This window comes from Nannospalax galili, unplaced genomic scaffold, assembly GCF_000622305.1.
Source record: "Nannospalax galili isolate Female #2095 unplaced genomic scaffold, S.galili_v1.0 scaffold216, whole genome shotgun sequence".
Lineage (NCBI taxonomy): Eukaryota > Metazoa > Chordata > Mammalia > Rodentia > Spalacidae > Nannospalax > Nannospalax galili.
The window spans coordinates 3,808,017-3,821,549 of record NW_008339003.1 but is presented as its reverse complement, the minus strand read 5'-3'; the positions used below and the strand labels follow the sequence as shown (position 1 = coordinate 3,821,549).

The following is a 13,533-nucleotide window of genomic DNA, read 5'->3' as shown; positions in this document are numbered from 1 at the left end:
TTAGAAAATGTTTTTATGTCTTGCATAAGCGTGCACACTCCAAGTGTATATGAAGCGTCTCACATAAATAGAGTTGCTATAGACAAGGAAAGGCAGATAACAGAGAGAGTAGAGCACGTATGGGCAACTGCATAAAAGTTTCTTTTGAAAGTTCAGTTGTAAAGTTAAATAGGTAAAAGGTCAGACTTATGAAAGACACAGGCTCAGAGAGTGAAGACCCCACTGTTCAATCTGATGCATTTGTCGGTCATGGTGAGGTCAGGCTAGTGAGGAAGGAGTGTTAATCCTAAACCCGAAGTGATGAAATTGCATGGATTTTTTAATAGAGCTTTTTAAATCAAATTTAAAATGATTTAATTATGTCATTTTAAATGATGATATAACTAAAACCAAAATATTTTTAATTAAGTTATTTTTGTTTTAGTACTAGTTTTCAAAAACTTAGGTTTCATTATGTAAGCTCATTTTTAAAAAGAAAAATTTGTCCCTGTTTCTTCCCTCTTCCTTTCCTTCATGGTCCCAAGGTCCCAAACTCCCCTGTGCCATCCTAACTAACGTGGCGTTTACGGCTGGACTTGAGCGCAAAGGTGCACTGAGTGGGAAACGTGCAGCAACACAGAGCTCCCGGGCAGCTCCTGACCAGGGAGCGTCCCAGGGATTTGAACAGAGGACAGCTGCACAGTGCCAGAATCCAAAACATCTAGCTCTCGAATTTGATGGAGAAGGTCCTGGAAATATCGGCCGAGGGAAAAAGAAAAGCACATTCTGCCCCGGCCAGCGGGGTCTGCAACGGGGTACCTGGATTGGGGGGTGGGGATGAAAATGAGGCAAGGACAAGAGAAATGGAGACAAGTCAGGATTCTGATCAAGTCTCGTTTATTGAAGCACAAGCAAGAGTTTTTATAGAGAAAAAGAACAAAGGAACACAGACTGTAAACCATTACATCAGTCAGAGCACAAGCACTCTGACGCAAATTAAGGGAGAAATCTCTGATTATAGAAGAATAGAACCGTATGCAAGAAAGGAGAGCAAAGCCGTGGGCCAAGGCTATCTAGCAAGGCTATCTGGCCCCGGCTTCAAGCCAAAGTTTTGGGTCAAGGCTGTGAGCCCAGACTGCAAGCCAAGGCCAAGGCTACGGGCAGAATGGAAAGCTGCCAGCTCAGGCCTGTCAGCAGTTTTGAGAGGTAGCTGAGACTCAGTTGAACCTCAGGCTCCCAAAATGTCCCCCTTTTTTATTCATATTTAAAAGATGAAGTACATGCCAAGACTGGGATGGAAAGACCGTGCCTGTCTTAGGTTGTCCTCTGCCAGAGTGAAAGCTGTTGGGGGCGGCCGGCATCCCACTTCCCTCTGAGAGGATCTTACCCGTCATTGGCTAACCGGCCTCCTGAAAGCTCCCGTCAATTGGCCATGGCCTTGGGGAAGAAACAGGAAATACCACTGTGGCACAGTGTCACTGAGAGAGAAATATAACTGCGGTCTGGAGTCTGGAACCGAATTGTGGTCAAGCTGTGTGTAATTTGAATTTTGAATATAGTGATATTGACGGTTACCTTTACCCCAACTTGTGCTCTGTGCTGAGGTTAGGAAGATCCTAAGTCGCCCCTCCAAGCAAACAAAAGGACCCTAAGGGGACAAGCAATGATTAGAACAACGGTGTACAAAGCATGTGGAACAATTAATGAATCACGGAGAGAATCACAGCATCACAGGCAAAGTCAAGAGAGGAGGACAGTGGGTGCCAGGTGGTGGAAACAGTCCATAGGAAACACAAACAGAGTCCAAAAATCCAGTTCAAAAAATTGGGAACACAGGATGCGATGATGGATGGTGTAGCAATGACACAGGTGGCATAGAGTCCAGAGATCTCGCAAAGCAAACAAGGCATTTAGGTACCCAACACGTACTGTCAGCATCCTGTGGAAAAAACAAACATGTCCTCTTCCCCAAATGAGGACAAGGGCGGATGTCACACCAGCGGCAGTTGTAGTAGCAGCCAAGGCAAGAAGACCTAAAATAGCAGCAGTTATTAAACCAATCTTGTGTTTACCGCACTGCAATTTTTTTGAAAAATTTCAGAATCAATCCTTGAGCAGGATTGCTTTTCCTGGACTGATGCATTGTCATAGGAATCCATGAAGAATTTTGTTGTGTCAAGATCATAACAGAGTCAAGCACAGGATTAAAGGCTATGGAGTTGTTAAGACAAGTATATAAACAACAATTTTGGCAAGTCAGGTTTATGTCCTGAATGACCACATGTCTAATTAAGATTACTAGAGGAATGTGTACACAAGCTGTAATAGTGTGACTTTTGACTGTAGCAAAGGGGAATGTTGGAAGCCATACAAAATTTTTATTAAGGAAAGGCACTGGTGTGCTAGCGGGATGATATTTTTTGAATTATATTTAAAGACAAAGTTCTTAGATTCTATGCAGCCTGGTAGCCAATTACCTAAAGGGCTCCAATTGATTTAGGGACTAGCATGTTTTTATAACTCTGACATAACAAAGATTGCCTTACAGAAACCAGAGCAGAAGACCACATTGTCACATTTTGGAAGAGATGGAAGAGTTGGAGTCCTTATGTAGGCCAAGTGGAATCTATTGACCGAGCAGAGAGACGTAACACATCTGGGGGGCTACAATTGTATCTACCTGTCAGAACAACTTAACGTTTAGAGGATATCAAGGAGGAACTCCAAAGCACAGAATTTTAGTAGTGATGAAGTAAGTACAGTATTAATCTTGCCATTATTGTCAGGAAAGTCGAACTGACCAATACCATAAGAAGGGAACAAAACATTTATAGGAACAGTAGGGACTACAATAATGGGCTTTGTGTACCTATAAGGGCATAAGAGGGAAGGAGTAGGTACATGACACATATATAGAGGTAAGATGTATATAACAGGTGGGTGTGCAAGTTATGGTCATAGATGACAGCAAGATCAATGGATCTGGAAACAGAACAATAAGGCCTATAAACAGGTCAAACATAAAAGGAACTCCATATTCAGCACCTGGACCTGTTGGGACATTTTTACTTTTTAGCACTTGCTGCTCATGTGACACTATTTAAACCCAAATTTTCATTCATTTTCATTTCTCATATTTTATTTTTGTTCTTGAATGTTTATGGGGGAAAGCACTTGATTGAACCCTGATCTTTCTTGCTGTTAAGATATTTAAGAATGTCCACAGCAGAATGAGTCACTTCTTTTTCCTGTTAAATTGTTGGAAATGGAGATAACAATAAAGTTTCCAAAATAAAAATACACACTTCTCATAGTCCATTTCCCTACAAACTCTCTCAGAAAGGTGAGCTAATTTGATTATTTCATGCCTGGAATTCCTAATTTTATAGGCTTCATCTAGAAATGTCTGATATTTTTACCTGAATGAAGGAAAAACTGCTAACTGTGGAGGTGGGTAGGTAGTTATCCTTTACAGTAAGCCACTTCAGCTCTGAGAAATATCTTCAGTTTTCTTCTACTTCATTTTTTTTAATTCTGGCATGTGGGTATGCCAAAAAGGATTATAACCAAACAATACCAAGTACTATATCAATCATTAGTTCACTTTTGAATTAAGCTCCTTTTCTATTCTATTCCTGTTTCAATTTCATAGAACCTCTATTCTTTTCAAATATGAATTACAAGATATAACATACTCCTAAAATAGTATAGAAATGATGATGTTTGTTTAAAACTACAAGCATAATAGGCATTATACATGTTGCTGCTCTAATGTGTTGTGCACATTTTTACTCTTAGACACATTTTATTGCTTTATTCATAGGAACACCAATCAAGTTAGAGACACAGTTAACTCCAATGAGGAAATCTCTCAGTTTAAAGAGGAAAACTTAAAAGATATCTATGTTCTTGCTGCCACCCTACATTAAAATTTAATGGACTACAGTGGATCTGTGAACCTTCATGTTGAGCTGCTTCCCTGATTGTTCTTCTGGACCCCTTGTCAGACACAAAATCAGAAATACACACAGATAGCTGTCCTCTTCAGAAAGAATAGAGAGGTTGTGCTCAGTGGAAGCTCCCACTAGTCAACTGATATAGTTGTCATTAAACCACTCGTGAAGATGTCATCCTATCCCTGACAAGAAAGCAGTGTGACCATATGAGGAATGGCAAACGAGGGAATTTGGAAGTAGAAATGTCTCTATAAATAAACAGCCCTTTGGCTGCTCCAAGTAGCCAACATATGCCTAATATACTATTCTCTCTTTAGAGAATAATTTCTCTGACTAATTCTTCCTGCTTTGTTATAGGTGCAGCAGAAATACTTCTTAGGATGATTTAAAAATACTCAGTGACTCTGGCCACTACCCCCAGTGTTAGAACAAAGTCTGTGTTTATACTTTCTGGCTGTGGGTTTATTTTATGGGCTTGCACTGATCTGAGAATCCTGAGCTCTTTGTAGAGATCTGCTTATGGTCATTGGACAATTTAGAGTACTGACAGCTAATGTGATGGTGATATAAAGTTTGAAGGGATTGTTTTCTAGATGGATTTCAACATTGTGTGAATTTTTTTTTTGCTAATTATTTCTTATAAAAAGTTCACTGCATTTCTGCCATATTTTTTAAAGCATATTAAGTAGGGCATTGAGACATCATAACTAAAAGCAATCTGCCTCTCTCTGCTTTATGTTTCAGTTACAGCCTCGTGGGTGGAAATTCGCAGTTCACCATCAACCCATCCACAGCTCAGATCATCACAAGTGCATTGCTTGACAGAGAAACCAAAGATAATTACACTTTGGTAGTGGTTGCCAGCGATGCTGGGTCCCCAGAGCCTCTTTCCAGTTCTACCAGTGTGTGTGTCACAGTGACTGACGTCAGTGATAACCCACCACAGTTCCATCATCACCCATATGTCACTCATGTCCCATCACCTACTCTTCCAGGTAATTCAGCACTGAGGTTATCTATTGTATGCAGATGGTCAGGCTCTATGAGCAGGACTATCTATAGTCTATATATCGTCTAATCTTCAAAATTCTCTTAAAATTCAGGATGTGAATGAGGTTGAAGAAAATTTAAATTCTAGTATTATAAATTAAAATAATGCCTTTTACCCAGATTAATTGTGTTTAAGACTTTATACCTGTTACACCTTTCCTATTACTTAATACTCTTATCACAGTAAATGAGTAAAACAGATAGTCCTTCATAGTCAACAATGGTCCAGCCCTGATGTAGAAGTTGTATGAAATTTCCCTAAGAGAAGAAACAAGGTCCTTATTTTAATGTAAAATTTTCTGCATTGGAAATTTCATGTGGGAATCAGTAAACATTTCAATATAATTGTTGAAAATAAATATTAAATTTTAATGTTTCTTAGATATATTTTCAAAATGCTGACTGAATTGCTAATTCTAAATATCAAATATTTTTTATTCCAGTCTTGCTTCTGTTTGCTCACATTCTTATGAGCCCTTCATGGATTTCTGTGATATTAACAACATGCATTTAGATTTCTGCATCTATTTTAAGTTAGGTTTGGTATCACTTGCTTATTTGCAAGCAGTGGTATGCCCTTTTAGGAACTGAATAGATATCCTGCCATTTGTAAGTTTTAGATAAAATCGTAAACAGTAAAAATTGAAAGTATAACTAATATAATCTTCCTTACTTGAAAATGCTTTTAGTTAGAAGAGTAAATGAATTGATTCAGCATTTCTTTTCGCATTCTTTGATATTCTACTAACTTGGAAATGCCTAAATGATACCAATTTTAAGAATAAAATTCATAAATGAGCATGCCAGCTTTCTGTCAAAAATGCAAATGGAAAGTCATAATCCCTCATAAAGTTCTCAGCTGAAAGATGTGGTAGCATGATTGATTTCATCCAATGTGTGATATAGAGAGCAGGTGACCTAGGCACAGTGAGGTATCCTGGTCACCTTTTGATTGAATTAATGAGTCTTTGGCCCTTTTGAAAGACACATACAACTTCATATTTGTCACAGACACTTCTGTGGGGTGTTGGGAAGGGATTCTGAAATAAAACATTGAATAAAAAACATCCTTCTGGAATTTTGTCTGCATATTTCTGCCACAGTCTGTTTATGGGCCACACGCCAAGCACTAAGTCTTGAAATCCAAATTCAGTCCATCTTTCCTCATTTCTTATTCTTACCACTTTATGATGATTTAAATTTATAATACAAACACGTACATACACATACTTTATGTTTTTTCTGTCATAGCTCAGGGATTTAAAAAGAATGTTGCCATGAAACAATGGGTGTGCTGAACACAGCACCGTTTAGGATGCAGCATGTTTGTTGAGCAGATATCCTCTTGGGAGCCTTCATTCTGCATGATCAGCCACTTCTCCTTCATGGGTTCTCCTTCATGAGCTCAGTGAGAAAATCAGCAGTAGGTTCTGAAGTCTCTCCTTAAACATATTTGATTTGAGGTTTCAGAGACAGTAAAGAAGATCCCGCTCTGCCCAAAACGATGAGAAAAAGTTGTATTCAGCAGCAGTTCAGCGTCTTATATGCATTAAATGACCACCAGCTGTTTTACTTGGATTCCATGTGATTATAACCATAAACTCCCTCTTTTATAGGTTCCCTGTCTTTGTGGTCATGGTCACAGACACTGACATTGGACACAATGCTGAGCTCCATTATTCCCTTTCGTGCAGAAACTCTGACAAATTTCACATCGATCTCCTGAGAGAAGTAATCATGGCATCTGGGCCACTGAGTGGAGCTTCTCAGGTGACATTTTCAATTCAGGTGAAAGATGGTGGCTCATTTCCAAAAACGGACTCCACCACCATGACTGTTAGATTTGACAACAAAGGAGATTTTCCCAAAGTCAGAGCCAAAGAACAAACATTCATGTTTCTAGAAAACCAGCCAGTGGGCACTTTGGTCACCACCATCACAGGGTCCTCTTTGAGAGGAGAAACTTTGTCATATTATATTGCAAGTGGGAACCTGGGCATTACTTTGCAAATTGGTCCATTAACAGGACAGGTGTCCATCAGTCAGCCTTTGGATTTTGAAAAGACACAAAAATATGTTGTGTGGATTGAAGCCAGAGACGGGGGCTTCCCTCCCTTTTGTCTTATGAGAAGCTTGACATTACAGTGCTGGATACCAATGACAATGCCCCGACTTTCAAAGAAGATCCATTTGTGGCTGAAGTATTAGAAAACCTATCTCCTTGAAAAATACTTACTGTTTCAGCAATGGACAAAGACAGTGGGCCAAATGGACAGTTAGACTATGAGATTGTTAGTGGTAACAAAGAAAATAGTTTCACCATCAATCATGCAACAGGTGAGATCAGAAGCATTCGCCCACTAGACAGAGGAAAAATAACTCATTATGAGCTCACTGTGAAGTCTTCAGACAAAGGGTCCCCTTCTCAGAGCACCTCAGTAAAAGTCATCATCAATATTTTAGATGAAAATGATAATGCACCAAGGTTTTCTCAGATATTCAGTGCCTACGTTCCTGAAAATTCCCCCTTGGGATATACGGTCACCAGGGTCACAACTTCCGATGAAGACATTGGCATAAATGCAGTTAGTAGATACTCCATAGTAGATGCAAGTCTCACATTTTCAATTAACCCCAACACAGGAGATATTGTCATTAGTAGACCTTTAAATAGGGAAGATACAGATCGCTACAGGATCTGAGTTTTTGCCCATGATTCTGGGTGGACCGTGAGCACAGATGTCACCATATTCGTGACGGACATCAATAACAATGCCCCAAGATTCAGCAGACCCTCTTATTATTTAGATTGCCCTGAACTTACTGAGATTGGCTCCAAAGTGACTCAAGTATCAGCTACAGATCCTGATGAAGGGTCAAATGGACAGGTGTTTTATTTCATCAAATATTCAGAATATTTCAGAATCAATGCCACCACTGGTGAGATTTTCAATAAGCAGGTATTAAAATTCCAAAATGTCAGTGATTTGGGTAATGTGAACGTTAACCTGCATAGCTTTATTGTGACCTCTTCAGATCACGGCAATCCATCCTTACTCAGCGAGACCACAGTTACCATCAACAAAGTAGATAGCAATGATAACCCACCTCAGTTTCTTAAAAGTAAATATTTTACTCCGGTCACCAAAAATGTCAAAGTTGGCACCAAGTTAATCAAAGTGACTGTGGTAGATGACAGAGATTGTGGACTGAACTCTGAAGTGGAATATTTCATGTCTGATGGGAATCACTTCAAGAAGTTTAAATTGGACAGTGATACAGGGTGGATTTCAATAGTATCTTCCTTGATTTCTGACCTGAATCAAAACTTCCTGATCACAATAACTGCAAAGGATAAAGGCACCCCCCCCACTTTCTTCCCAAGCAACTGTTCACATAACAGTCACTGATGAGAACTACCATACTCCTGAGTTTTCTCAGAGCCACGTGAGTGCCACCATCCCTGAGAGTCATGGCATTGGGGCTGTGGTCAGAAGTGTGTCTCTGCCAGGGATTGGGATGCAGCCATGAATGGGTTGATTAGATATGACATTTCTTTAGGAAATGAAGGGGGCATCTTTGCAATTAATTCCTCTACAGGTGTGTTAACACTAGCCAAAGCCCTTGACTATGAGCTATGCCAGAAACATGAGGTGACAATCAGTGCCACAGATGGAGGATGGGTCGCAAGGACAGGCTACTCCAGTGTGACTGTGAACGTGATTGATGTGAATGACAATTCTCCAGTGTTTGCTCCTGATGAATATTTCCCTACTGTTTTAGAAAATGCCCCTAGTGGAACCACAATCATTTACTTAAATGCAACATATGCAGACTCTGGAGCCAATGCTGTCATTGTGTACAGTGTGCAGTCATCTGACAGTGACCTGTTTGTCATTGTCCCCAACACAGGGGTCATTACCACCCAAGGCTTCCTAGAATTTGAAACCAAGCAGAGCTACCATCTTACTGTGAAAGCCTCAATGTTCCTGTTGAAGAAAGGTATAGCTTCACCACTGTGAATATCCAGCTGAAGGGGACAAATGAATATGTGCCTCAGTTTGTTTCCAACTGCACTACTTTGAAGTTTCAGAAGCAGCTCCTGAAGGGACTGTGATTGGAGAACTGTTTGCCAGTGACCGGGACATGGGTACTGATGGGGAAGTACACTGTTTGCTCTTTGGAAACAGTAGGAAAAGGGTTTCCAGATCCACAAGAAGATGGGGCAGATTTATGTGTCTGGACTTCTTGTTAGAGAGAAAGCAGAAAGAGTGTCCTTGAAGGTCTTGGACAAGAACTTCGGCAGCATTCAGGGAGCAGATATAGACGAAGTCACTGTGAATATCACCGTGCTTGATGCCAATGACCCACCAGTGTTTAGTCTAAACATCTACCAAGTCCAGATCAGTGAAGGGGTCCCGACTGGGACAAATGTGACCTTTGTGGGTGCCTTTGACTCTGACTCTATCCCTGACTGGAGCACGTTTTCTTACTTCATTGGATCAGGGAATGAAAACAGTGCCTTTTCCATTAACCCACAGACAGGCCAGGTCACAGTTACCTCAGAGCTAGACCGGGAAACCCTACCTGTTTATAATCTCAGAGTCGTGGCTGTGGATTCAGGGACCCCTTCGGCGACAGGAAGTGCTTCCTTGCTAGTCACTCTGGAAGACATCAATGATAACGGGCTGGTGTTGACCATCAGTGACGGGGAAGTTCTAGAAAACAAGCACCCAGGAACTCTGGTGATGACCCTTCAGTCCACGTATCCTGACCTCCCCCCAAATCAAGGCCCTTTCACCTACCATCTGCTGAGCACACGGCCAGCCACCAATTATTTCAGTCTGAATACTGCTGGAGTTCTGAGTACAGCCAGGGTCTTGACAGGGAACAGGGAACAGATCAACAGGGAACAGATTTCAGACTTCTGTCTGTGGTCACTGGAGATTCTGGGGCTCCTCAGATGTCTTCCACTGGAACAGTGCACATCAGTGTTCTAGACCAAAATGACAACCCCTCACAGTCCCATACAGTGGAGATATTTGTTAATTATTATGGCAGCTTGTTTACAGGTGGGACTTTAGGCTCTGTGAAGCCTCAGGATCCAGATGTGTTAGACAGCTTCCACTGTTCCATCACCTCAGGGGTCACCAGCCTCTTCAGTATTCCAGTGGGTAGCTGTGACCTGAACTCCCAGCCCAGGTCCACTGATGGCACCTTTGATCTGACAGCCCTCAGCAGCGACGGAGTTCACAATGCAGTCACCAACACTATCCGAGTTTTTTTTTTTTTTTTTTTTTTGGTCTGGATCATCTTGCTCCGTATAGGTGTTCCCACAGTCAAGTACTTCTTGACTAACCACTACCTTCACTTCCTGCTCATTGCTGGTTCCCAGCTCACTGGCTTGGGCACGACTGTGCAACTGTATGCTGCTTATGAGGAGGGCAACAGAACAGTTTCTCTTAACAGCTGAGAAGGGAAATAATAACCAGTATGTAAACTCCAGTGGCGTAGCCACCGTCTTTGAAAGTATCAAAGAGATTCTTCTTCGTCAGAGAGGAGTCAAGGTGCAGTCTGTCGATCACGACCCATGCATTCACAGCCCTTGTCAGAACGGGGCAGCTGCATCCGAAAACTGGCAGTGGGGTCTGCACTGAAGAGCCAGGAGAGTCTGCCTGTTATCATTGCAGCCAATGAGCCTCTGCGGCCTTTCCAGTGCAAATGTGCATCAGGCTATGCCGGCAGCTGGTGTGAGTCGACATCAGACGAATGCCTTCCAGCCCCTTGCCACAATGGGGGGACCTGCCACAATTTAGTGGGGGGATTTTCATGTAGCTGCCCTGACGGCTTCTCTGGGAGAGCCTGTGAGAGAGAAATCAATGAGTGCCTTCCCAGGCCTTGCAAGGTTGGGGCTGTCTGCCAGAATTTCCCAGGGGGCTTCAACTGTGTGTGTAAAACCGGATACACAGGTATGGTAGCATGTTCTTTCCTATGTAGCATCAGGTTTCTTTCAAAGATTTTAGACATGGAAAGTCTATAGTGGAAACTAATGACTGTTGTCATTTTAAAAATCATTTCTATTTTTAAAGTGTTAAGTCAGACCTAGTGGGCCATATGACAAATCATGTGCCTCAGAGGAAGAAATTATAAAAATACTTTTTTTTCACTGGGTATATTTTCCTTCTTTTTATTATTTTATAGTCTATATTCATATTCTTTAAAAAATATTTTATTTGACTGGGCTGGAGAGATAGCTCAGAGGTTCATAACACTGGCTGCTCTTTCAGAGGACCCGGGTTCATTTCACAGCACCCACATGGTGGCTAAGAACCATCTTTAACTCCAGTTCTAGAGGATCTGATGCCTTCTTCTGACCTCCACGGGCACTGCATGGCACAGGTGCATCTAGCTACATGTAAGCAATATGCACTCTTATACATAAAATAACATAAAATATTTGAAAAATATTTTATATGTATTGCTTGCATGTAGGTAGGTGTGCCCATGTTGTGCAATGCCTGTAGAGTCAGCAGAGGGCGCCTGATTTCCTGCAACTGGAGTTACAGATGGTTAGCTGCCATATGTGGGTGCTAGGAAATAAACATGGGTTCTCTGCAAGAATGGCCAGTGTGCTTAACCACTGAGCCATGTCTCCAAACAGTCCCTTATTCATATTCTCTATTTTTCTTCTATATATGCTTCTTTCATATGTCCTATATTTTACTTTCTAAGTAACACAGAATTATTTGTATTTAGAGTACTAGAGAACATTACCTTCCATGAAATAAACCAAGCACAGAAAAAGCTATGAAAATAAATTAAAAGCATTGAACCCTTTATTCTCTCATAGGAGTTGCTCCTACATATCTTAAAGGACTCTTCATTTAAAAAGACTTTATTTGTTATTTTAATTTTATGTGTATGAGTGCATTGTCCACATGTATGTAAGTATACTTGCTGTACAATGCCTGTGAGGGTCAGAGGCAGGCATCAGATTCCCCTGGAACTGGAGTTAGGAACGATTATTAGTTGCCATGTGGGTGCTGGGAATCAAATCCAGGTCTGCCACAAGAACAACCAGCACTCTTAAACACCAAGCCATCTCTCCAATCCCAGGATTTTCATTTGATAATTGTCCACTGAATTTCTTTTAGATTTCATACTATTTATTGCACATAATGATGTGTTTCTTAAACAAAGCTTCATACATACATGTTTATGTCCATGGCCATATTCACCATTCCCTCCCTTTTGCCCACTTCCTCCTGCTATTCATTCCTAGACAGTTGTGTTCCCACTTCCATATATATATAAAGAGAGTTTCATAACATGGTATATATAATTTTATGTATTCATGCAAAATCTAGGACCCATAAATGAGAGAAATATGATATTATAATTTTGAGTCTGACTAATTTCATTTAACATTATGGTCTCTAGTTGCATTATTTTCCTACAAAAGGCCGAATTTATTCTTCTCAATGGATAAATAAAATTCCGTTGTATATATGAACCATATTTTCTTTATCCATTCATCTCTTGGTGGACATATGTGCTGGTTCCATTTTCTGGCTGTTACGAATAGTGCAGCAATAAATATGGATGTGCAAATGTCTCTGTGGTAGGATGTAGAATCCTTTTGATATATATTCAGAAGTGGTAGAGCTGAATCATATGTTAGTTTCTTTTTTTTGATTTTCCTTATCTAGCTTCTGTAGTAGTTTCTGCAGTGACTACATAAGTTTACATTCCTCCCAGCAGTGTGTGGGTTCCCTCTTCATGTCATCCTCACCAGCATTTGTTACCATTTGTTTACTTAATGGCAGCCATTCTGACTGGAATGAGATGGAGTCTCAATGTTATTTTAACTTACACTTTCCAGATGACTCTGGATGTTGAATTTTTTATATGTTTATTGGCTGTTTAAATCTCATTTTTCAGAATTGCCTATTATTTTCATTAGCATAATTATTGATTGGCTTATTTAGTTTCTTGGTATTTAGTCTTTTACGTTCTCTCTATTCTGAATACTAGAACTTCGTCAGATGTAGAGCTAGCAAAGATTGTCTCTCATTCTGTGGGCTGTCTCTTCATTCAGTTGCTTCCTTTGCTTTGCAGAAGCTTTCTTATTTCCTGAAATCTTATTTGGGAAATTTGAGTTTTGTTTCTCAGGCTACTAGAATCATTTGTAGCAGGTTCCTGCCTTTGCTGCATCTTGAAGTATCTTCCCTATTCCTGTGGTTTGCTTATCACATGATCATTAAGTATTCACATATGACTATAATGATTTGTTAAATAACTTTACATTTGTGTTTCCATTTTATGAAAGTAATTGTCAAAGTTCTCAGGAAAAGTACTATAGCTGGTATTAGAGGCTAGGAAGAGGGAGGAGAAGGGTAGAGTGAGATTGTACCACAGGTACATTGTCCTTCTGTGAATGCTAATTGGATAGCAGTGCCTTATTAAAGCCACACTTCTTTAAATCCTGGATATATTTATACGATTCTTGTATAGTTATCAGACTCTATTTACTTTTATAGACCTTCTC

General features: G+C 40.4%; 1 protein-coding gene across 1 annotated transcript in view; it reads left to right on the top strand.

Moving 5' to 3' along the window:
- LOC103734692 (protocadherin Fat 4-like) overlaps positions 1-11,025 on the top strand; it is a 28,159-nt gene extending 17,134 nt beyond the window's left edge. The window contains 11 exon segments of the mRNA XM_008833748.1: positions 4,680-4,946; positions 6,602-7,101; positions 7,104-8,350; positions 8,352-8,483; positions 8,486-8,963; positions 8,966-9,052; positions 9,055-9,177; positions 9,180-9,911; positions 9,914-10,440; positions 10,442-10,598; positions 10,601-11,025. Of these exon segments, the coding sequence (XP_008831970.1) occupies positions 4,680-4,946; positions 6,602-7,101; positions 7,104-8,350; positions 8,352-8,483; positions 8,486-8,963; positions 8,966-9,052; positions 9,055-9,177; positions 9,180-9,911; positions 9,914-10,440; positions 10,442-10,598; positions 10,601-11,025 (4,675 nt within the window).
- The last annotated feature ends 2,508 nt before the right edge of the window (positions 11,026-13,533 follow it).